At 34.9% G+C, this 25,383-nt stretch overlaps 1 protein-coding gene across 1 annotated transcript in view; it reads right to left on the minus strand.

The window, feature by feature from the left end:
* The window catches only part of LOC142346160 (uncharacterized), a 439,331-nt gene that overhangs the window by 325,888 nt on the left and 88,060 nt on the right, over positions 1-25,383 (minus strand). Inside the window, exons 7-8 of the mRNA XM_075398669.1 lie at positions 19,154-19,220; positions 11,715-11,887 (exon numbers count right to left, since the gene is read on the minus strand). Of these exons, the coding sequence (XP_075254784.1) occupies positions 11,715-11,887; positions 19,154-19,220 (240 nt within the window). The remainder of the gene's footprint in view (positions 1-11,714; positions 11,888-19,153; positions 19,221-25,383) is intronic.

Here is a 25,383-nt window from a genome sequence, read left to right on the forward strand (position 1 = left end):
CTCAAACTTTGCAACAAAATACTACCAGTTTCTTTTCTCTTGAAATATCGTTGCTCAAAAAATTTTGTTCGCTTACTCAGCAACGATCTTCCAGCATATAAAATTGAACCTCTCTCTACCATGAGAATAAAACAAGATGACAGGTCAAAAAAAGTAACGTTCGATATAAAAAAGAACAATAAGTTTTTAACTGATTCTTTTATTGCACAAGCCATTCCAATTTAAAATAGTCTGCCTTCTAATATTAGACTGAAAACAACATCGAAAGCTTCCTTAAAAAAAGAACTTAAAGAATATTTTTGGAAAGAATTTTTGAAGGACCCAAAAGTAACAGATATTAAAGATGACATTGATAGCATTAGATTTTAATTTTAATTTTTAATCTTCACGATGTACATATAAAATTGTGAGAACAATTTATGCTCGCATTTTAGGCCGTTTTTTTAATAATGTAAGGTCAAATTTTTAGTTAAGTAATTTAATGATTTTATAATTTTACATAATGTTATATTCTTAACTTTACATTGCCTCTTTTACCATTTGCTTTTTATACTTATATGTACCAGAGGAAATTAACAATGTTCCTTTTTTTATATATATATAATATATTTCTGAAATTATTTAACTGCTGGATTTTTGCAGGATACTATCTTCAGATTTGTTCTTGATATCATTTTTCATATTGGCCCAGGACGCGATATAAAAGTCTTCGGTCAGTTACATTTGAGTTATATCAATGTTCTTGATTTATATATATATATATATATATATATATATATATATATATGTATATATATATATATATATATATATATATATATATATATATATGTATAAATACATTATATATATATATATATATATATATATATATATATATGTGTGTGTGTGTATGTATGTATGTATGTATGTATGTATGTATGTATGTATGTATGTATGTATGTATGTATGTATGTATGTATGTATGTATGTATTAAAATAGATTAGGGAAAGGCAAGCACTTTTTTATACGAAGACGAACAGCAATCCGTAATATTTTGAGTTCTTATATACTCCAAATGGACACATGCAAATTAGCTTACTGTACAGGAGCTAGTACCTCCAAAACAAACCAGGATATAATATGCGATAAGGAACAGCCCCGGACAATTAGAACTTACAACGGACGTTGCTTCTCATGCAGGAATTATGAAGATTTTCGAAAAGAACACGAAGTAATTGTTTGCACTGAAATTGCCCCAAAAAACTCTAGGCAGAAAAGAACGCATATGATAATGATTCAAAAACAAAACGGGCATTTTTTTTTTAAAAAGTCTAAGAAACCCAGTTATAGTATCAAAGTTTTGTTATAGTATCAAAATAAAGTCAACGTTCTTCAATAAAAAAAGTCCAAAAGAGAACTAAACACTCAACTAGAAACATGTTTTGCCCTCTCTAAGTTGTGACAGCAAACGTTTCAGAGAACATGTGTAGCATCATTGGCTCAACATGCCACAAGATTTAGTTTTTGGCAGACTGTGGAACACAATCTAATCCCCAGAAGCCATATAATTGGCAAGACACGCCACTAATAGCTAATTTTAAAAAAGTCTTTAATAATCATCAAAAAATCGAAAAAAGTATTCCAAGGAAAGTACGAATTGAACCTGTTCGAGGTACAATTTTCGCAAAACTTTTCAGCAAAAATTAAAATTATATTGATAACAAAACAACACCACTAACAAGGAAGCAAGCAAAACCTCGTCAAAATATTCACAGCAAAGACAACAAAGGAGTAGCAAACTACAGGCTCCCTATACGATCTGTTTCAATAGCTCTAAAAACCAATCTGGATGAGCAATTTTCAAGTTCAATATACCTCGGATACTCAACCTGGCTCCTCAAGGACAAAAAACGGTCTCAGAAGACGCCAACTTTGCTTATGGGAAAATGATTCCCGAAAAGTAATCCGGAAAAGATTTGCGCCAATAACAGAAAAAAAAGAAAAACAGACTGCAGCAAAATTTGGAAAAATTTTGGCCTCAGAGTTCAGAAAACCATTAGATAATTTTACTTATAGAATTTTCTAGGCTCCAAAAAACGCGATCAGGAACGGGATCAGAAGGAAAAGAGTGTAAAAACAACTTGTAACTAAAAACTCCGAATCAAAAACGACAGAAAAAACACAAACCAGATCAACACCAGAAAAACGGCCAAATCATAGCGGGAACAAAAAACAATGCAGAGAGACTTTAAACAGGAACAAAAGAAGACCAAAATAAAACAGAAAAAAGCTCGAAAAAAGGACGACACACTTTCAAAAACTCAAAAACTAACAAAAGAAAAACAGCAATCCAGCTCTGAAAATGATTGCAGAAATAAAAACTATTAAGAGGTCAAGGAATGCCAACCAATCGTCTTTCGGCTAAAAAATCGGTAAAAAATGGACTCGGAATCTGAAGAGGTTTTTACGGAACAGTACACATTGCATACGACGACCCGCAACATTCTCAAAAATTTCGGTCACGTCCATTGACAGGACGAAAAAACTTCAAACAACCCATCTACTAAAGGCCCCCACCGAAAACATTGCTAAATTCAAATGCGGAAAAAAGACAAGACCATAAATGATAAATGAAAACATCTTTTAAAAAATCAGAAAGAAATAAACGAGGTCGCTATAGAGCAAGTTGTTATAAACGAGGTTGTTATGAGTTATGTTATGAAATTGGTTAAATTGGAAACATCAGTCAGCAACCAAATTGAGGTCCTCTTTCAAACAGAAGTATGAAATTACCCATCCAGACCATTGTTGCTTAAGTAAACACCCAGGCAGACCAATATCACCAATGTTCTAGACTTTGACTTGTTCAAAGATTCAGTGCGTTCATGTGCTCATTCAGAGGGTCCTTTCCAGATGAAAAAAATTCTTGATCAAGAAGTTGCCTTGTTCGTGTTTACAAAAAGACAGATCATGAAAAAAGCCCACGAAGAAGACTTTAACGCAGCTAAAGAATTTTGGCGCAACTGCATTGGGGAGAACCTAAGTTTCGAAATTTCTAAACAATTATTATCTATTCACCTTTCAGGCACATACCAAAAACTTATTAAGCACGTCAAAGTTAGTTAATTGAGCTCCAATCAAAAAATTAAGAAATTTAATGTTATCGTTGGATTGTCCGTGAAAAAAGAACATTCGGCCTCTGGTAAATCCCATGGCAATTTGTCAATCTTGGGGTTACAGAAAAATCCTGGGTTTAGAGAACCTGTCTCCAGAAAAGATCAACGCTCCAAACACAAAAAACTGAAAAATATGATAGAAGTTACTCCGAAATGTTGAAGCCTGCATGCCACAAACTTAAAAAGACTTGTTGTGACTACTCTTCACGCTAAAAATAAATTGAAGGTCGAATGAAGAAGTAAAGCTAGCATAGCATGACAAATGAAATTATAAGCTACATTCTAACAAAGCCATATTGATTGGTTCACTTTCGTCAACATTTATATTCAGTAACTATTATTAATACGTCATGCACGAAGTGAAACTGGAACACGAACTACGCTATAATTGCCAAAAAATAACTTGTTCACAATCACACAGAAATGAGCTCAAACGGAGTATAAGATATCTAACTTGGTACGCCAGTTTCATTGAATTTTGCAACATTCATACCAATTCAGAGAGCACACGGCGCCTTATACGGTATCCAGAACCCCGATGTCAGTGTATTCAGAGAATCTTACAACATAGTTATCTCTATCCAATCAGCAGTTCCATTTAGACATGTAAAAGCAAGTGACTAGCAGCATAAAAGGAGCTTGAAAAACTTCCAAAAATCAATTGAAACTCGTTAAATTTGTCTTATTATTGTGACACACAGTGCGTATTGAACCTTGAGCGCGTTCAACTTGTTGAAAAAAGAATTAACTTTGATAATCTCATAACTTTTTTTCTGAAGATTGAAGTTCCTAAGTAAGAGAAACTTTGTGCGAACATATAGTCAGTTGCTCTTAACGAAACCTAGCATAGCGTTGACATTGGGGTTAATAAAGCCAATTCAGAAGCAAACGTTGTTCATTAAATTAACTTGGAATATGCAAATCTGAGGTATAAATTGTTTTGTTATTTCTCGAAGATCATTTAACGAAGACCACTCATTTATTTTTCGTTTGATTACTTGTATGACAATGTTTTGCACTGCCAAGTTGAATCAAGTTTAAATCTTTACTTACTGAGTTACTCAACATTGAGGTTTTTGCTCATGTATTAAGTTTGGATAAAAAATGGAAAAGATAGCTCAACCAACGCAGTTCATCAAGCGTTGTACATCAGATAATAGGCCTACCTAACGGTCACAACCCTGTGAATTTTGGTCTCACGTGCACTTGTGGTCAGAGAGATATCATCAAAGCGCCTCTAACTTGAGACTATTTAGTTATTTGAAGCTTTGGATTTTTGGTTAATTGAAGCGATGCAATTTGTTATTCAGCGAGACGGAACGAGTAGTTTTTTTTTTGAATTTATTGAGTATCAAGTAATGCAACGGTGTTCTACAGTATTGTGGATAATGCAGTTCACAAAAGTTAACTATAAAAACACAATATCCGGGCAGATTTGAAACCGCTGAAACGAACTGGGCGGTGTAAAGTTTTCCTTGTCTTTGATAGGAGAGCAGCCGTTCCAAGACCTGCTAATGAGTGAACTTAGAAAAGGTTTACATTAATTGCAATTCATGTTATTGCATTTCATTTAATTACATTACAATGTTTTTTCACCGGGGAATGTCAAGACCTCTTGTGGTCTGACCTTCGTTTAATTTATGATGATTTATGTCTGAAATAAAAACAGCCTGATTAGATCTTAAATTAGCTTGTAATGAATACAGCTGTTCTTAACTTTTTCTTATAATCAAGAAAGTTGGATTTTTAGCATCCGTTTTTTCAGTTTTGATAACAGACATAGTTAGAGTTAATAACTGGTTGTGAGTTAATCTTTTTTTCTATTAAAAAAAATATTCTTTATTAGCAAATGGCAAGCTCGCGCTTCAGTAACTCAAACTCTTCGTCAATTTCTTCCGTCTTCTCTTGTTGTTGCTCTTGTAGTTCTCGATGTTGTTGATCTTCCTGTTGGTTCTGCTCTTGTTGTCGTTGTTGCTGGTTTTGTTGTGCTTCTGGTGATACCTGATCATGCATATTTTCTGAAGTATTTGATAGAGTTGAGACAAAGCTGTCAACGCGATTCCCTCCATTATTGGAACTGCTGATTGCGTGATTGGAAGTTCCTGCAGCTCCATTAAAATCACCTGACTGTTCAATTTCTGGAATTTCAATCTTGAAATATTTTGACACCAATTGAAGAACGTTATATGATAGAGCATCGCTTTCATTTTGAATTATAACTAAATTTTCGAGCTGATATTTTATGACGAGTACGTTCATGGCACTGAAGTGACGACACTTATCGTCCAAGGAATACGAAACCAAAATGTTCGGTGGTAATTTTGAAAACAATGCATTCAAAATCCAGTCAACAGATTGCAATCCAGTATGAGTACACAAATCGCCAACAACTATGAGTAAATCAAGACGAGAAGGATTTAATAAACTCAATATGGCAGAGCTGTGATACAGATGATGTATATCGTATTCAAAACAATGAAAAACACTCGATTTAGCTTTCATAAGAAAAAAATCATTTCGCAGTGACCTTATTGATGTAATAGCGCGATTAGTGAACAGACCTCGAAATCTATTGTCTTCCATGTACGCGGTTGTCCCAACTATGGCTACATTGATCCTTTTAGAATTGTTTTCGTTTTTGTATGTTTCGAAACCGTTTTCGGCAGGTTTACTACCCTTACTTTGCTCGAATTTGGATATTAGGTTTGTAAACATAGCAAAATTTTAAAGTTTTTGTGATATAAACAACTAATTTAATTAACCAAAAAAAACTGATTAGGCGAATGTCTAGAAAATATGAACAACCAATAGTAAAGAATTCATAAGATGTCGCTGAATTGCGAATCACAAGATGTTTGGAGAAACGTTTCAAAGTCTTACTGTAAGCTAGAGATTGTATTTAACTTATACTTCAGTAAACAACATTTCTCATAATACTTCATGATGCGCATAATACAAGACCTGTTTCTATCACATGCTTGATAAACACTCTTGTCCAACTCCAACGTTTAGTTTAAAATATTCGTAAAATCGGTGGTTATCTTGGAAGGAAAATGATACCAACACTTTTACAAGAATCTTACAAAGATCCTATTGCTAGATAAACGTGCTGCTAGTTAAGAATCTGTTCAGAAAAGCCTCAGACCTCCATTCTGTAGTTGATAGCAAAAATTTATCTGCTAATCTAGCTGTATGATTAGCAGATAATAATAAAAGGTAAATATCGGCCTCCGATGTAGTCGGATTTGTTCCAAAAACTATTACGCTAAATGCACTATAAGCCATATGTAACAAAATTTTAGAAATTGGATGGAATTTGCGCAGCGCTTTTAATACAAGAAAAACAAACTTTTAACATCATTTTTAGCAAAATACTCTGTCTGGTCAAAAAAATTCTACATTTAATTTACTCTGAAACAATTTCCTGTCCCACCAGGGTCGAGGATTTCTTCAAAATGTATGTAAGAAATCCACTGACAACCGCTGAAAAAAAACAATATTTTTCAGCGGGTAAATCTTACAAACTAATCTGTTTAATTTGCTGAATTGTCAACCTCTTTTTTACATATTTTCAGCACTTTAAGCGGATATTTGTAAAAAATTTATCCCCTAAAAATTTTGTTTCAGCTGGTGTCAGCGCATTTTTTACAAAATTTTCAGTAATTTCAGCGCTTATCTCACACAATATCAGTATCTTGCGCATTTTCAACGCTTTCCTGAAACAATTTGGAGAACATTTCTGAAGTTGTTTCTGCTTCTGTAAAAACAGAGGCAGCACCAGAGCAAGACTAAACAGCATTGCACTAGAGCAGTAATAATTATAAACATTGGAAAACAGTCAAAAAATTTAAGCATTTTGTCAACTCTTATGATTAAGCAGTTATCACGGCTGGAGTATATAGCCATAACACTTGATAGAAGGAAACCCGGTGGCTTCAGTTTAATTGTCTTCCTTCCGTTAGATAAGATGAAAGTGTGACGCTCCTAAGATAATCTGTTTTTCAAACAAATGAATTATCGTTGAAATAAAATAACGCAAATTTTTGATTGATTAATGGCTCTACAGAAATACAAAAGATGATGGATCATACATGCTGACTGCGTTATAAGCAATACTTAGCAATAAAATTGCACGCAAAAAATTTAAGAAAGGCGGTGAATCCGCTGAATTTGAAATTTTCACAAGTGCTGAAAATATGTAAGAAAGGTGCTGAATCATATGCTGAATAAACAGCAGCGCATGAAAGAAATATGTTGAAATATTTTATTTCAGCGGATTCAGCACCTATATTTCAATTTTCAGCGCAATCAAAACAATTTTATACATAATTGCCGCACATTCAGCAGATTTTTTTCAAAAATATCCGCCTACAGCTGCCGACCTCTCAACCCGGGGAATATGTTATTAGATTTGGAACAATCTTAACAGGTAGATAGATGAATGATCTTCAGCACAATTGTTTAACGGCCAAGATTGTGACACGATAAGGTAGTACTTCAATCGGTGCAGTAGGATAGTACTCCCAGGGTTATTTTTTCCGACACTCTATACAATGCCAACTTTAGATTCAGCTCAGCTGACGTCTGTCGCCACAGTATACCTTATTCCCAAGCACTAAGATAAAAAATTAATTACGGTCCTTGAACCAAAAGGGACAAAATTGAATTAGCATAGGATTTCGTGCAAGCGTGTAACGCTCACACGAATTTATTTGTCTAAGTTCACAATTAACTAAAAGTCAGTAGTGGAACTTCCAAAGTTAGACTGGTTGACATTTAATAGCAATACCGGACGTGAAATAGTTGCATACCAAAAATACAATATAAAATTCTCCATAATTCATCAAATATGACAACAGTTTCGAACATAGTGTAGTGAAAGTGCTTGAAAATGCGAAACCGTTTGCACTTTGGTATTGCGAGATGGCAGGATTAGTTTTGCATATTAAATCTTCATACGCAGGTTCTAAAGCAATTCCTATAGCGCTAAATTTTGTAAAACTCTTACGGAGCCGATTCAGCTCACATCGAATCTGGGCAAGTATCTTACCAAAAAAGGGGATTTTTTGCGACAAAGGGTATCCATTCAATTTGTGCCGGATGTGCCGTGCACTCTGACTGATACCTTTCTACAGAGACATTGCAAGTAGCCAGACTTATGACAAGAAATCTGCACCAAATTTAAGAAATACAACGAGCAACAAAGTGAACCGGGTCATAGTAGTTGACAAAGTTCGTTGAAGGAGGCAACTGGTAGGCAAGTCTATCGTTAGTGATGGCGGACATGTCTGCAGCACAATTGCTACAAAAAACTTTCTGACCTAGACTCATTTTGACTTGATCGAACTAAATTAGAAACAAACTGAGAAACGTAATATGGCGTAGCATTCCTGCTCCTGTGAATATGAGTTATCGTAGCATTGGTAAGGATATTTTAAGTGACACGTATTTACCAAAAGTTAATGCTCTACAGCAATTTTGAAATTATTTAGTTGCAAATCTAACCAGAGGAACGCATCAAACTGTCAAACCAAGAAACGTTCCAAACCAATCAGTTTTGTCTCTTATCTGTTTGATTTTCAATAGCTTTTTAATGAACAAGTTCTAATAAAAATTTGTTCAAACTGTACAAGAGAAGCAATGTCAATAGCTTCATTTCTTCATCCGCTAGGCCGGGTTTGGAGAATTTTCGTAAATTGAAGGATGGTAATATTTTTGGGTATGCTAGATTGCACTATAAAATCTGGTTGATTTCTTTTTTTCTGAAATCAGCGAGACTTCTTCAAGCAGGTTGTTATTTTCAACTCACTTAATTTTTGCAAAGCAAAGAATCAAGTGAAATTTTTGGGTCATGAACTTGGCTCGTCAATCAGCTGAACTGATTGTCAAAAAAAAACAAAACTATAAAGACAGAATTTAATTAGTTCGTTCGAGTTTTAAAAATTCAAATTCATTTACAAACCCGGAAGTTGGTGGCAGAGCAAATCAGCTCTAAATCAGTCGAGACATTCTGTATGTTAGGTGGCCAGTATTCTGTTCATGTCACAATTTACACTGGCCAGTCTTGATTTCTAGTAAATTTAACAGCACGAAAAATAATATGTTCAGTTTTACTCCCTTCAACGAGGCTTGCTTTATCTGCGATTCGAACTTCCGCGTGAGTACTGGTAACATTTAATTCGCATATCAAGTTGTAACCACTAAACTATATGGGCTTGGTAGTAATTTCCTACGAACTAGCTTATGTATAGTTAGAGTGCATACAACTATTGCCAATGAATGAAATTTTTCTGCTCAGACTTAATTTTGGAGTATATTTAATTTTGGAGTAATTTTAGACTATACTAGCCAGGTTGATCTCTATGAACTCAATATAATCATAATGAAGGAAAAATGGACATGGAGACACTTGGTGATGCAATGTTTCAGAACTTATTGAATGTTTTAAACTTGAATTGTACTGGTTTAACGCTGGAATACTCTGAAACTCAAGTCCGGAAGGTTAAGTTACTCACCTAACAAACTTCTACAACGCTAAAAGTATTTTTTTAAGTTTTGCAGAACATTTGTTAAAAAGAAGCCATTTTTCAAAAAAAAATAAAAACTTTGTAAACGTCGGCAAAGTCAAATTTTGTATGCGTTACATGAAAATAGTTAGTAGAAAGCTCATTGAAATTAATCAAATAGCTTCGTGGAATTACTAATACAAAGTTATTTGATTAACTTTCAATGAGCTATTTGAAAAACAGTTTTTTAAACACATGAAATCAGTTCTAGGAAATATTTTTTTGTTGAAAAATAACTACCCTGTTTTACAGTTGCTTTAAATGATGTCAATGACCTAAAGAACTTGAAACGTGGCAAATGAACTCTTGCAGGGGCTGAAAGAAAATTAGTTGAAAGAAAATTAGTTAGCTGAAAAATTGTTAGCTGAAATTGCTCTGACAAATAAGAAAGAAATGCGTGGAATATAAAAAAAATCTGAACATGAAATAATAATAAACGGTTCCTTGGGTTAAGAGCTAAGACAAATACGAAGGATGCAAATCACGTGAAAAAAAACTTTTTAAAAACCGTCAGGACGCTGATGAACTCTTCTGATTCATTTCAAAGCGCCTATCGGAAGAGTTATGGCATTACGTCAGCTTTTTGCCAATTCAGTAATTACAGAGGAGGAACAGAATCTATATCAGTCAATTTTTGGAACAAGAGTCCGGCAGTGAATTTGAGCGCTTTCAAAAATTCGTTTATCATAGTTCTATCCTCCCACAATCTTAAGCTTTGTTAGAGCTTTCAAAAAATTGTACATCATTTAACCGTTGACTGGGCAATAGATCGAAAAGGCAACAGATTGAAAATAGAAAAATTGAAACAAAAGATCGAAAATTAGTCTCTTTTTTTATTGGTTGAAATTAAGCATTATTTGCGAGCTGCAATATAATAACCACATGATGGCCATGCCTCGTGAACCATGGCCATGCTTTAGGGGCCGTGAGACTTGATATGAATGTATTGGATACGTGCAAGAGAGCCGACGTTATAAAGAACCGAAATTAGAAATCGCCAAAACATGACTTGCTTTCAAAATAGCCGAAAACGAAAAGTTTCCTTTAATTACCCTAAATTGTGAGTTGATTACCAAGAAAAGTACCTAAGTGGGTTAATTGATTTCATTTTTGGTTGTGATAATTTCATATCAAATCCCATAAGCCGCTAAGGCATGGCCAGGGCGCGCGATAAATTTAAGATAAATATTTGTTAATTCGCTTTCAGTTGGTTTTACTAGAAAATATTAAAATTTCATTTCTCAAATACTCAGTTGTGATTGGTTGAGAATTTGGTAGTCTCATTTCAGACGGCAATTAATTGGCTGCAAAATTTATCGACTAATAAATAAAACAAATTTTCGGCTCTCTTTTAATCGGCTCTTTTCACTTCGGTTCTCTTACAAGTCACCGAATCTATCACAACCGAACAAAATGTCACAACAGAAAATGCTCTAAGCTGTATAATAAATGACCGCTCAAATCTGATTGGCCAATACGCAACTTGAATAATTTATTTTTCGATCTAGTGTCCCAGTTTTGGCTTTTGATTTGATGTCTTTCGATCTATTGTACTAGCACCCATTTAACCAAATGTTAATCACCCTAATGTTAACAATTTTACTCACTTTGATCCTTTAAATTTGACAGATGATTCAAAAGCAAGTTGTACCGCCTTCGTTCGGCGTCAAGAAATTCCGTTGATTCGCAAGTCCTATTTACATCGTCAAGATATGAAAAATTTTATTGCAAAATCTTTGCATGAGTTTTAAGAAAAAAACATTTTTTACCAAGATCTTAGGAAGGCATATCAAGATTCATCTGCAACTGTTGGCCTAATGTGATTTTGCTAAGATGCTCTAAGTCGTGAAATCAAGTCGAAAAAATCAAATCAAGAAAATAAAATCTTGCATGTCTAGGCAATTTATATCAAATTTCATTTCACAGAGGAACCGGTTTCTAAGGTATTCGTCAACCAATGTCAAATGCCTTACATTGGAATACACTTACCTGGTATATAGCATTATCCGATTCGAAAGACAAGCCAGAGCACACCAACACACGACTTCCAGATCCAGACCAAATAAGACCGTGAATAAACACTACTGGTACCGTTTGCGATTCCTGCCATAGCTGATGCCAGTCAACTGGGGTGAATTCCTCCTCAATTTCCTCAAATCGTGCTGAATAAAACAAGAAGATCCCTATGGACACCTCCTTTTTAATTAATAATTAATATGACAAATGCTGGGCACCCTAGCCCACCCGGGTCGAGGTGTCACCGCCATTCAACGCAAAATTATGTAAGATAAGCGGTTAATGCGGAAATTTTTGTAAGATAAGCGGTGAAGGCGGTGAAATTACATAAATCAGGCGGTGAATCCGGTGAAAAAAACTTTATCGCCTGGTAGCGCTGAAATTACATAATTTCACCGCTGAATTTAGCGGTGAAATTACATAAATTCACCGCTTCGAAAAAAGTGTCCAAATTATGTAAGATAAGCGGTGAATACGGTGAAATTACACAAATTCACCGCTCAACTTAGTGGTGAACTTACATAAATTCACCGCTTAGAAGAAATTGTTAAAATTGTTTGAGATCAACAAAGAATGCGATGAATATCAATGGGGAGTGTGGGAGGAATTGTTAGATTACCTTCCCACTAAAACTACCCCTTAATCTTATATCTTTTTGACACTTTTTCCTATGCGGTGAATTTATGTAATTTCACCACTAGAGTAAGCGGTGAAATTACAAAAAATCGCCACATTTCACCGCTAAAATATGTAATTTCACCGCTAAAAATTGCAAATCTTGCAAAAATTCACCGCGCATGTTTTGCAGAAAGTAGAGTGAATTCGATTTATATTCAAACAAATATTAACAGAAATTAGTGAGAGATGGCGCAGCGGAAGAAGAAGTGAATGACATGCAGGAGGTGAGAGGTTCGAACCCTTGTAAAGGAGGTGAAATTACAAATTTTAGCGGTGAATTGTGATTTTTTGTAAGATCACCGCTTAGTCTAGCGGTGATCTTACATAATTTCACCGCATTCACCGCATTTCACCGCAAAATTATGCACGAAATTTGAGGTGAAAAAACTAACTTTACATATTTTTGCAATTTTTTTTCTCGACCCGGGCAGACCTCAACTTATAAAAAGACCGTGTTCAACCAAAAAATTTGTAAGAAAAGACCACGCTGGACTCAATTAGTCAATGAAAAGAATTCAGCTCGACTTTAGTGGTTATCTTGACTAAAACTTGAACAAATATTTAATGCTTGACTATTGCTCGACCCAAATGCAAGGCCCAACAAAAATTTTTTTAAGCTGAATACAAAATTTTATGTTGGGTATGACTTTTTTCAATTTTTCAATGTTCAGGAAGTTAAAAAAAGTAACTCAAAAACTGATAAAAAGCACTCAATTCATTGCTTATAAAAAGAAGTGATGAAATGATGATTGTTAGAACTATGCTAACTTGTTCCGTTTAGCGAAACCAAATTGCAATATTTTCTGCTTGCGACAACAAATTTATCTTTCTCCAATTTTTTCTCCAATTTTTTGGCAAGATTCCCACTGTTTTCTAAGTCGCTATCCTTGCACATTCATGGAAACAAATGAAAAAAATAATAACTGACTAATTCCAAAATACTCAGTTCCTCAAACCATGAGAGAATCATGCGTGATCACGCGTGTTTATGCAAAGAATCTCGAAAAGCCTGTGCTTGAGCCTAAATTAGAGCATAATTCAAGACGATTCGTTCAACCGCTGCAAACCAGTTTCTTTTGCAATACTTTTAAAACGTTCACTCAAATATAGATTTATATGTGCGCAGAGAAGAAAGAAGACACCATCGGTACAATTTTGGACCTACATGTATCGAATATCTTACTAAGAATGGTCGGACAAGACGCACTTCTGATACTTAGAAGCCCTATGAGCCCTAAAAAATACTAGACACTCCTTTTAAAGAGATCAGAGAAGTCATTAAAAAACTTACTTCTCCCAAAGAGGGAGTTAGAACGGCAGAAGGGGTTCATTTTCTGCCCCTTGTCCAAGGCGTTGGAGAATTCGACGATGATTCTCTAGCGGGCCTAAGAAAAAAAGCAAGCTATTATTATTTCCAGACACTAGAACAGTGATCAACCCCGAGGAGGAGTTGGTAAAAAATATTTATATCAATTTGAGAGACCCTGGAGCAAAATTAAGACAATTAGACGGCATCAAATCTAAACCAACTATGACTCTTTCTGAAAAGACAGACTGCCTACAGTTCAGAACTCAAGCAGCGGCTTTTGAGAGTTCTTCAACAGGTAATAAACCGGTTACAGTTAAGGAAGCAGCGGGATACAAATTCAAAAAGACATTCAGAAAACCGAAAGAAAAGTTCAGCGGCAGTGAAGGCAATGGTCACTTGTGTAACAGATGTGATGGAAGGCCACACAGTAGGAAGCTGTGTGTACAAGACACAGGCTTTGAAAAAGAAATAAAGCGGGTGTGAAAAATTGGGTCACTTTTCAAAAATGTGCAAAAGTAAAAGCTAGCCTAAGTTAGGTAAATCCGGCCAGCACAACAACTTCTGCGTGGAAGAGGGTAAGTTGTCTGATCAATTATATTCCGAAATGGAGATGGGAATGTATAATACACGGGAAAATGTGTTTACCATTTCAGCGACATGGGAGTACATTACAGTAAAAGATAATAAATTAAAAATGCAAGCTGATACCGGTGTTGAGAGTACTGTGATATAATCATTCATCTGGACTGAGCGTTGTAAACCTCAGTTAGTTGGGAAAATCAGACTTCTTTTTGGGGCTTATGATGGTCATCAGTTGACACTTTTGGGATCACTACCATGCGATGTTCAGTAGAACGGAAGCGGAAGTAAATATAGGCAGCCAGAACTTGCAGTTGTGTAAAGAGTTTGGACTACTTGGGAGAAACATATTAGCCCAAGAAGGCATCAACACAGTTTGTGATGAAAAATTACCTGCAGTAAAAGGATACAAAGCACATGTGGAGCTCATAACGGGATCACAGCCGATGTTCAGCAAGGCTACAAAGATACCTCTACCTTTACAAGACAAGGTCATAGAAAAATTTGAGACAATGATGCGACAGGGCATGCTGGAGCAAGTGCAACCAGGTGGGGTCACAAATGCATCCCCAGTATTTTGGCAGCGGAAGAAAAATGGAGCTCACAGACTATGCGTGAACCTGAAAGATCACATTAACGCAAAGTTATTGACGAGAATTATCCAACCCAGACATGGAGACCATATTCCATAATCTTCATAGGTCCTCTTATTTTGGCAAACTTGACTTATCAAATGCAATTTATCAAATCGAACTGGACGAGGATGCAAAAATATTTGTACAACCAACACATCGCAAGCCTTGTTAAAAATGTGCAGGCTTCTTCAGGGCTTGAAGAATTCTTCATCCATTTTCCGGAATTGCATCGAGTCAACTATCAAAAGAATCAAGGGTGTGGTCATCTTTCAAGATGATATACTGGTATACGGAACAACAGAGGAGTGAGACGAGAAACAAATGCTTGTAGTCAAAAGTCGACTACGTGAGATTAATTCACGATCAATGAAAACAATCCTAACTATAAACCAGTCTCTAGCGTTAGTTTTTTTGGGTACTAAGGTTCAAAGAAAAGAACAGCATCCGATCCTTAGTATGTTGAGAAAATCAAAAACGCAAAACCACCATGAAGTAACAAACAACTGTAGTCTTTTATCAGCCTGGGGACTATTTATGGACAAACAGGGCAGATGTTGCTACAAAAAAATAACTTTGAACGAAATTCGAAAAAACTACTTCAGATAGGAAACGATCAGAGCACTTTCGAATATGGGTTTTGTGCTAAACCACCTCTTCAGCTTTACAGCTTGATAAAAAAACTGTGACAAGAGACGACTCAGAAAAAAACAATAGGTGGAATTCTTTCACAGCAAGGACATCCCCTTCTCTACGAGGCAAGGAGGTTGTCATAGCCTAACAAAATTACTCAAATATTGAGCGAGAGCCACTAGCAATCTTCTTTGCGGTCAAAAGATTGAAACAAATCCTGCTCGGAAGGAAGTTCACTCTACAAATTGACGACAAATCTCTCAAATATCTGTTTGCGTCGACGAATAAAATTCTGAAACAGCATCAGCAAGAATCTTGAGATGTGCTATTGCGCTGATGCGATTCGACTTCGAATTAAAATAAAAACACGGAGATTAGATCTCCTATGATAAGTTGAGCAGACTAGATTTTGATGACAACGACGACGAGCTTGCTTTGCTCGTGGCAATATCAATTTTGTACAATCAACCTGATGACCCAATGAAACACCAGAACTGAACTGGGACTAAATTGACCCTTCCAAGATGTCATTAAACGAATAAAATGTGGAAGCTGGAAAACGTGCTCAGACGGAGAGAAAGGTTTTGAACAACAGAAAAACGCCCTAACTATCCACAACGGATTCATATTTCGAGGAGTTGTGCCTTTCATTCCACCCCACTAAGACAAATAAAAATGAAGCTCATAAAACACACCCAGGCAAAAATTCAACTGAAACAGCAATCCGAATGATAGCTTGGTGGCCCGGCATCAGTCAAAATGTCCTTCGATATGTTGGTAAATTTAACGAATGACAACAAAACAGACCGGGCTTGGGCAAAACGGTATCTACTTAGCCAGAAGCAGAAGTCTGGGAAAGCCTCCATATAGAGTGGCGTTACGTAAAGGACCAAAAAATCTAAGTGATAGTAGACGCGAGACCAAGCTGGATAGAAGCATTCCCTGTGAGAAATAAGATTTCACAAAAAATTAAGGTTTACAAAATTTGTGATACCAAAAACTTTAGTATCAGACAATGGCCCCGAGTTTGGAAGCGTTGACCTAATACAATGGTGTGAATCACAGAGAATTTTAAAAAATGTAATCACCATCTACAATCCGAGAGCAGATGGAAATTTTGAGCGAACCATCCAAACAGTTAAATGGGCTATAAAAGCATGGAGCCTATATTTGAATGTGTCATTTGGCGTTCTCCTGCAGTGGATTTTGATGACACATCGGAACACTGCCAAGACGCCCGGCAAACTTCCATTGGAGCTTTTGCTAGGACGGAAAGTCAGACTTCCGGAAGTCAGAGATATTGATTTGTTTGAAGCAGTCCTCTCTAAAACAATGAGCATATCACCAACAGTTCCAGCTACCTTCATTATACGTAAAAGAATGAACACTTCATTCATCCAGCCAGAGAACACAAACAAGACACTGCTTGTTAGTGAAAACCAAATAATGGGACCTGATAACATCAAGACTGAATCTATTGATCAGCAATTGACTGACTCACAATCTGAGCCACAATATGGACGCGGCATCACCCAACTCCAATGAAGATGTTCAGTAGCTGAAGGACAACAATGAAGATAATTCAGTAACTTCAGGCGCAAATAAAAAAAACAGAAAGATTTGGAGAAGCTGTCACTACCATTTTGCTTAAAAAAGGAGGGACAATGTAATATATCTCAAAGATCAGAACTTAGAGTTTAAGTTAGGACTTTGATTTAAGCAAAACCTTCCTGCTTGATGTTGCTGAGTTATTTTTTTTTGAATAATGGCTAATAATTTGATTCAAATCGTTGCTCCAAGTTTGTTCATTCCACAAGTTTATCAGTGTACAAAAACCATAAATGTGAGCGATTAATTCAACCTTCCAACCATCAAGAATGACGATAAACAAACTCGATGATCCTCCCTGTAGATACCAATGACATGTTCTCAGGTTAGGAGAACAATGTGTTAAGTGCAAAAAAACTGCACTTATACCTGCCATATACGGCAAGGGGAAGAACTTGTTCATACTTAAAATTTAAATTATCCATTATCAGTTTATCTGTTCTTAGACTGTTCTGTAAGTTTTAACACTGATAGCCACTAAAGATACCTGTGAAATTTTGTACTTTTAGGCGATTTTAAATGCAATTTTTAAAGCAATAAAATTCTTCTTACTCGTGCTCGAGATCACAGCATTATGTATTTTACATCAGCTGCCAATTGACCTAAAAGAAATTACTATTCGAAAAAAGGAAACAAAGTCAAAATTAAACGAGTCGAACTTTAGTTTTGTTCTTTCATGCATCAATTATTTACTTTGGACAAATTCCACAATGTTTGAAGTATTGAAAAAGTGCTTTTCATCTCTATATGAATAAAAAAAACTCATTGCATCTTGCATTGCCTTATATTGTCTCAAAAGATAGCGAAGAAAGTTATCTGCCGCAAATAAAAATGTAAACTTCTTTTTTATGCACGTTTTCACAATTGTAGTCAGGTAGAATTTTATTCTCTTAATGAGCGAGTAAGAAAAGAGAAAAACTTAACATCCTAAGAAAATATTGCCCTTAACGTTTAAGCAATTTTTGATGGACAAATTAAATAAAGAAAAATTTTAAGGTAAAAGGAGGGTTTATAGGTCTTCATGTGTTGCAAAATATGCTCCACGAAAGGTCTCAAGCTTGCCAAAATGATTTTTGAGGGAATAGTCATTCTTTTAGGTGCTTGTAAAAAACATTTAAAAAGCTCATTTTTGCAATCTTAGTTTCCAGAGAGCAAGATGAAAACTTTCTAGATTTCGGAGTCAGCCTTTCACAACAGCAGGATTTAAAGTAGAAGCCCAAAAAATTGAATCTTTTTTTCAATAAAACTTCAAATTATGCATACCAGTCAGGAAGTAGGAACAAATTGAGCGGAAATAAAAGTTCTTGCTCATTTTTGAAAGCTACAGCGAAAACGGTTAAAAGTCTTTTATTTTCTCAAAATACAACAATTCAAAGGCTTTTTCTATTTAATAGTTTGAGTGGGGCACAAGGTCTGTGTAGGATATATAGGCAAAAAATCTGCAAATATTCGGAAACGTATTCTAGCTGATAACTGAAATCTTTCTAAAATTTCTTACTAGAAAAATGATCAGGACAACGGTCTACCAAAGCAATTGAATACAAAATTGAATGCATTACTCTTAGACTAGATATTATCAAGGTCAAAAAATTGTTGGTTATCACCATTTCTGAGGAACAAATAGTAAAAACCTACGGTTTTTTATTCTTTTGCTAAAAACTTTTTGAAACCAAGCGCGCATGCTAGCAATTGTGGCGCTCAATGATGAAAAATTGGTTTCTGCCAAGCAAAAATTAAGAAATTGTGAAATCTCTAAGAGCGCCATGAAATTTTATAGCTTGTCATACCAGAATGATTATTCAGTGCTTCATCAGCAAGGGCAAAAAACAAACTACAAAATACTTTTTACATCATTTTGCTTTGGCTGCATCAACAGTTTTTTCAGAATCCACCAACTTTTTTAGCTTTCTATAGCAAAAAAGTTTTCTATAACTTTTTTAAAAAAAATTTTCTGATCGTGAATGTTCACTTACTTTTCATAGGCAGCACTGCGCCAGCACCAGATAACAACAGCCCTCCCGACAATTTGCACACCACCATCTAAAACAAAAAATCAAAATGTTTGGATGTGACTTCAGCAATTTTTTATAAACTCCCTTAATTGTTCCACTAAAAAGAGTCGTACAAAGAAGTCAAGATGTGAAATGATCTGAAACCATTAAACTGGGTTCTATTCAACGAAAGTGGATGAAATAAATTGTCCAAAAGTTACGCCGTGAGTTCACTCTAAAAATCTATTGCGTGATATTAGTCCATTTGTCTGATGAATAATTAAACAATTTTTCTAGCGAAAAATACCTCCCACAGAGAAATATTTTCTGGTGTGATAACAATTACACAATTTGTCGTATGAATGAGCAAGCCAGGACAATTACCGGTTTATAGGAAATTGTGACTGCAATTTGTCTTTTTGAGTTTAGTTTGGTTTGTGTGGAAATCCAATTTTATATGCAAGAAATTTAGATTTGACCGGTATTATGACCTCAATTCATAATGTATCAGGCATTGAAGCTTTCTTAGCAAAATTACACCCTATTTGATCCGGGTTTTAACTAGGTTAAAAGCAGTTGGGTAAAAACACAACAAAGAGAATACAAAAAACGCAAACAAAAACAGGTAGAAAAAAAACCAACAACTTCTTTTTGTTTCGTCACTGTGTTGCCGTTCTTTTCTTAGCGCAGACAATCAATAGACGGGGCAATTCATTTTGGCAAATTAATGTTCAGAGGAGTTTAATTATATTGATTCGACCAGGTCATAGTTATTAGAGCTTTTTATCAGTCTCCTCGACATTCTTAAATGCCGATGTGCTTCATCTGGAACGGCTTTAGCTGGAACTGCAGAAAAGAAGATTGAAGATGAAATTGAAATAAAAACTATTGCTTCCTTGCTTTCAAAAGCGATCATCTTTTTGTTCAATGACTTTCTGAATATTTTTTACATTTCAAAGAATTTTAATTGTATTTGGGCGCTGCCTTTTTTTACGACTCAAAGAGGAGAATTGGTTGATTTGATTGAAAAACGGCAGAATTGATTGAAAAAATGCACTTTTGGATCCTTTTTAAACATTTTGCAATGTTTTAAGCTTTTTAGCAGTTTTTGCATTCCTTTTCAGAATTTTTATAGCTTTTGGGGAGCTTTGTGGTTGTGTGGCAGTTTTTTAGTTGTTCCAGCAGTTTTGAAGGTTTTTCAAGTTGATTGATTTTTGTGAATTGAGTAAATTTGAACAAATTTCTGTCGATTAATGTCGGTTTTTTACCGACAAAATATCTTAGCCTATTTTTGCAGACTTTATACTTCTGGCTACAATTTTTCTTGGTCAATTTTTAACTAAGAGCTATTCAAAATATGTATTGCTAATATGAAGTGACACTTTAGGACTAGACATGATTTTTTTTCACTGAAATGTGTTTTACAATTTTCTAGTTTTCAGTGTCAATTTCTTTTTGCATATTCAATTGTTGTTTAAGATTTCTGCGACAGTTATTGGGTGCGTGAACAGTACACAACAACATGTAATTGAAAATTTTTCAAGAATAAAGTTGGAAAGTTTGGTTTTTGCATTTTGAAGAGAAGAGAATGTTTTTCGATTTTGTCCGTGCTTATTTCTTTTCCAATTCCTAGGTCTTCTCTTTACAAAACCATTTTGTTAGATTATTTTTCAAATGATGATATTTTTTGTAATTTAATTAGTCGTAAACTATTTAAGTTACGAGGTCTTAGCAGTTTTCGGCAATAGTTTTTTTCAGCACCAACTTAAAGTAAACTCTATCGGATCCTTCGGTCAGTTAGTTTTGTCATGTTATTTCACCTGTTATTGTTTTTAAATGTTTCTTATAATTTTTTAAGACAATCGTTAGATCGATGAGAATGGTAAATTTTCTACTTCAAATCTGTTTTTGGTTGAGATCTGTGTACAAATTTTTATGATTTTTGAAGTTAAATGGGTTAAGTAATTTTAATCAACCCGAAACAGGAAGTGACGAGGAGAAAAAAACGATTGATTTTTAAGGTGTGAGTATTTCAAAGTACAGTGAGAACAGGATCGTGGTTTTTCTTCACTTGCAGAAAGTTGATTTCGATTTTTGCTGTTTTTCAATTTTTTGATCAGATTTATTTCTAAGTCATTTTTCCAATCTGTTTATTTTCCATTCTATGTCTATTCTTTAGTTTACTCAGTGAATGTTCTTTGATTTGTTTCAATACTTGTCATGCTTTGTTTTTTATTTAGGAACCCTTCCATAATTTTGGAAATGAAATTAAATTTCTGATTAATAAATTGAAATGTCTAAAAGAACTCTGACATGACTCTTCTTTCATTGCTGCGAAAAACGTCCCACGATTTTGTTCCTCGTCCTGTTGTAATAGTCAATAATGGTTTACAAGTAATCAAACTATTGAATTCTGATTTGCGTTGATAATTATGACCAACAATCTTGCTTAAGAAAATGTGTGTTATCACACTATTTTTGAGTGAGAAATGACACACAATGAAAATCCTGATTAGAAATCAAATTGTAATATTATCGGTTTTTGCTGGCTGTATCTTTTGATCTTTCGTAAAACTCTCACACAAAAACTGGAGTAAATTTAGGTAAAGTTCTTCTACAATAATTTCAATTGGAAATACAAAAAAAAAAGATTTTTTAACAGTTCTACTAGTGTAGTTGGCATTCAAAGACTGGCGTGTAGAAACAAGAAAGTTTGATAATTCTACACAGAAAACTGTGTTAAATAAAAACACAAAATTCACATTACCCGTTAAAAAAACCCGTTCAAATTGTTTATATTCTCATAAAGTTTAGTCTGATCCGGCAGTCATTCACTTTTGTTTAATCTGAGACCCACATATTCTTTGGCTAAATTTTTTTATGCTCGATCAAAAAAAGTATGAAGCGACCATGCTCGACTTCGATGCTAGCTTAAATTTCATTCATATGTCCAGATGCAGACTAGATACCCTCAATGTAATTATTGGACAGGCACTAGTAAAAGTTCCACAGAAATCACTGCACGCAACAGTTGGCCAGACCGATCACCTCCTTTTAGGAGCGTACCGCTCCGGATAGTTTAATTAAGAATCTACCGTTTTGAACGTTTTCAACAGCTTTTTTGTTTGTGCTCAACGTAAGGAAATGACCGCGTTCAAAGTCACTAATGGGGATTATGTTATCCGGGATAAGTTGGTTTAACTCGGGTTAACCCAAACGTAGGTATTTATGTTTTTTTCGCATACCCTTTCCACTTGATTGGACCATGATAACAGTCTGCTGTTTTGTATTCGAAGATTATTTTGAAATCTTAAGAAAGCCAGCCGGTAGGCTAACATTTTTGCCTATTACCATTACCCATCGGAAAAGATTGACGCGCCCACACTTGTTTTGCCCCTGCTATAAATACTTTGTATGTCAATCTGTTAACCAACACATAGGTTGAAACCGTCTTAAAACCTTGATCTGAAAGCTTCCGAAGCATTGGACAGAGTAAATTAATCATAAACTTAAGTCAAAAACTTAAGGAAAATTCTTAATTTCAAGAAATCGGAATTATTGCACTAGTATCAAACAGTCAAAGACAGCTTCAAATGAAACGAGAGCTGTTGGATGAGTCTGCACATCCTAGTATGTTTTGAAAAATGAATAATTGAGAAAGAAGAATATGGCTGCACTACAAAAAAAGTATTAGTCAGTTTTAGAATAACGGTTAAAAATAAAGTGCCTTTCTAAGGTTTAAAAAACGCTCAAAAACACTCATCTCATGAAAATTGGTTAAAAATGGTTATCATTTTAAATAAAGCGGTTAAAAACGCTCATTTCTTACGTTCAAAGACCAATCAGATGTGGTCATCTCCCCAATATAAAACGCTCAAAATATTTCTCAGCTAAATAAAATGGTCAGGAAATAGTGATTAAAAACGCTCAAAAACGGCCATCTTCTGAAAAAAAGGCTCAAAATTATCACGTCCTATGTCGAACAACGATCAAAAACGATCAAATCGATCATAAAAAAACATAAAATCCTCCACTGAATTTCCGTTAAAATAGCAATCAAAAACAATTCTTTTTATGATCTTTTTGAGCATTACTTGAACTGGGGTGGGCCTATGAATTGACGTCCAGAAAACCTTGCTAAAAATAGCATCGGATCATTTCTGCTGATCCCCCCCCCCAGCTTAGTGAGCATAAATTTTTTATGACCCCCAGGCGCACCTGTTATTTTCTTACAAAATAACGTGCTATATAACAACATAAAATTTGTAACGAGGAGTCTTAAAAAACACTAGGGGCGAAACAGAATATACCCATAGCATCTGTTCCTTTTGTGCTCGCCCACAGCTTAGTTGGTGCATATTATTTGCACCCCCAGACGCACGTGCTATATTTTCAGATAAAGATTTACTAAGTAATGGCACGTTCTGCGTAACTGGGGGTGCGTAGCGTACTAGGGGCAAAAACTAAAAAAAGTTCAATTGAAATTTTGAATTGCTCAAAACAAAAGGTGTGAAATGAACTTTAAACTAGTAACTAGTAACAAGTCCATAAAACAGCTCTGACAACTGACAAATACTTAAGCAGCAACTCAAATAGCTGTGTTTGTGGTGTTTCCGAACTTGACGGTTAAGAACCCCAAACGCACGTACTATTTATTGCGAAGCAATGAACTAGGCACAAATTTTTAAGTGAGGGAAAACTGAATCATGTAACCCTGCATTTAAAAAAACTGTACTGAAAGTGAAGAAAACTTCAAAGGTTTAACATTTCTTAAACAATTAATTATAGTTTACGTAGTACCTAAATTAATAAAATTCAGTATCTTTTCCGTTTGTCCTCATCCTCTGCCCCCCCCCCAGCTTAGTGGCTGCATATTAAATGCACCCCCCGACGCACGCGCCATATTTTTACCTTTTTACGTAATCATTTACTACGCAATGGCGCGGGCTCTGTAATTACGGGAGATGCAATTCGTACTCATTGTCTCATTTTAGAGTCATATTTTTGTCTTTTTAAATTGTTTTTCCTGCAGTCGGACAACTGTGAGAAAAGTTAATAATGCAAGTTCTGTGCTACTGAGGAATTCACGATGAATGCGTAACGGATTTCTCAAGATCAACAAGATTTCATAATACAATACTAGTGGCATTCCCAAAGTCCCTAGGGTTTCATGATGAAATCAAAGAAAAGTTTACAAGATCGAGATTTAAAGATAAAATTGCGTAGAGCGGTTTTCAAGACCCAGAGAATTTTGTGATAAAAGAATATTTGAAAAATTTTATGATCCAGAGGAATTCACAACAAAACCGTAGTGGGATTTTCACGATCCAGAGGATTTCATGCGACAAATTATAATTGAATTTCTATGATCTCGATGGTTTCATAATAAAATCATAATATGCATCGGTCGGCGCTCGGGCGGAGGTTTCACTATAAATCTACCCCTAATTAGCGGGGATTAGGGTGTATTGCGTATTTTACTCTATTTTTTGGGGAAAAACATGTAAGAGTGTAATTTCAAAACAATACACCGTGTTGCAGCTGCTCAAGAATCTGAGCGGAACCGATATACCACAGCCTGGTTCTTGAATTCTACGCCGGCCTGGTTCTTCACTGGGTTCGATTGACTAACAATCTCGCAGAGTTAATTTGTCGCTCGGATGTATTTAATGGACTGTAACTTTAAATTTGTTGACTGAAGTTAAGAAAATCCTTAGTGATAATCCATGTTCAATCTCGTGCTGAAGTTTGTAAAGCTTCAGACAGTAGCTAGTATTGTTGCTAACGTCTTGTCAAGTGAGCTCAACTAACTTAAAACTCGCAAGATCTTAAGATCTAGCAAAACTTAGCAAAAAAAGACTAAAGTTGTTAAAGAATCAAATTTTAGTCTAATCTGAGAGCCAACTGCTCTTGGTAACAGTTTCTAATGGTTCTAAATACAATACAGTTTCACAATTCAAACAATTGGGTTAAAGTAATCAATCAAATATTTATTATATATAACATCATTGCTACTTGTTTCTGATTGGATAATCAAGAAAATGATTTTGGTCATTGTTTACATAGTAAATGTCAAATTACTGTAATGTTTATTTTTATCGACAAGAGCATGGATGGTTAACACTTGGCTCTAAATGCCTCGTATGTACGTTATTTGGCTTTTAATGATCACCTCAAGTATCATAAAAATAACTTAAGAAATTTAACAATAA

The sequence above is a fragment of the Convolutriloba macropyga genome, chromosome 9, assembly GCF_964194025.1.
Source record: "Convolutriloba macropyga chromosome 9, txConMacr16.3, whole genome shotgun sequence".
Taxonomy (NCBI): Eukaryota; Metazoa; Xenacoelomorpha; order Acoela; family Convolutidae; genus Convolutriloba; species Convolutriloba macropyga.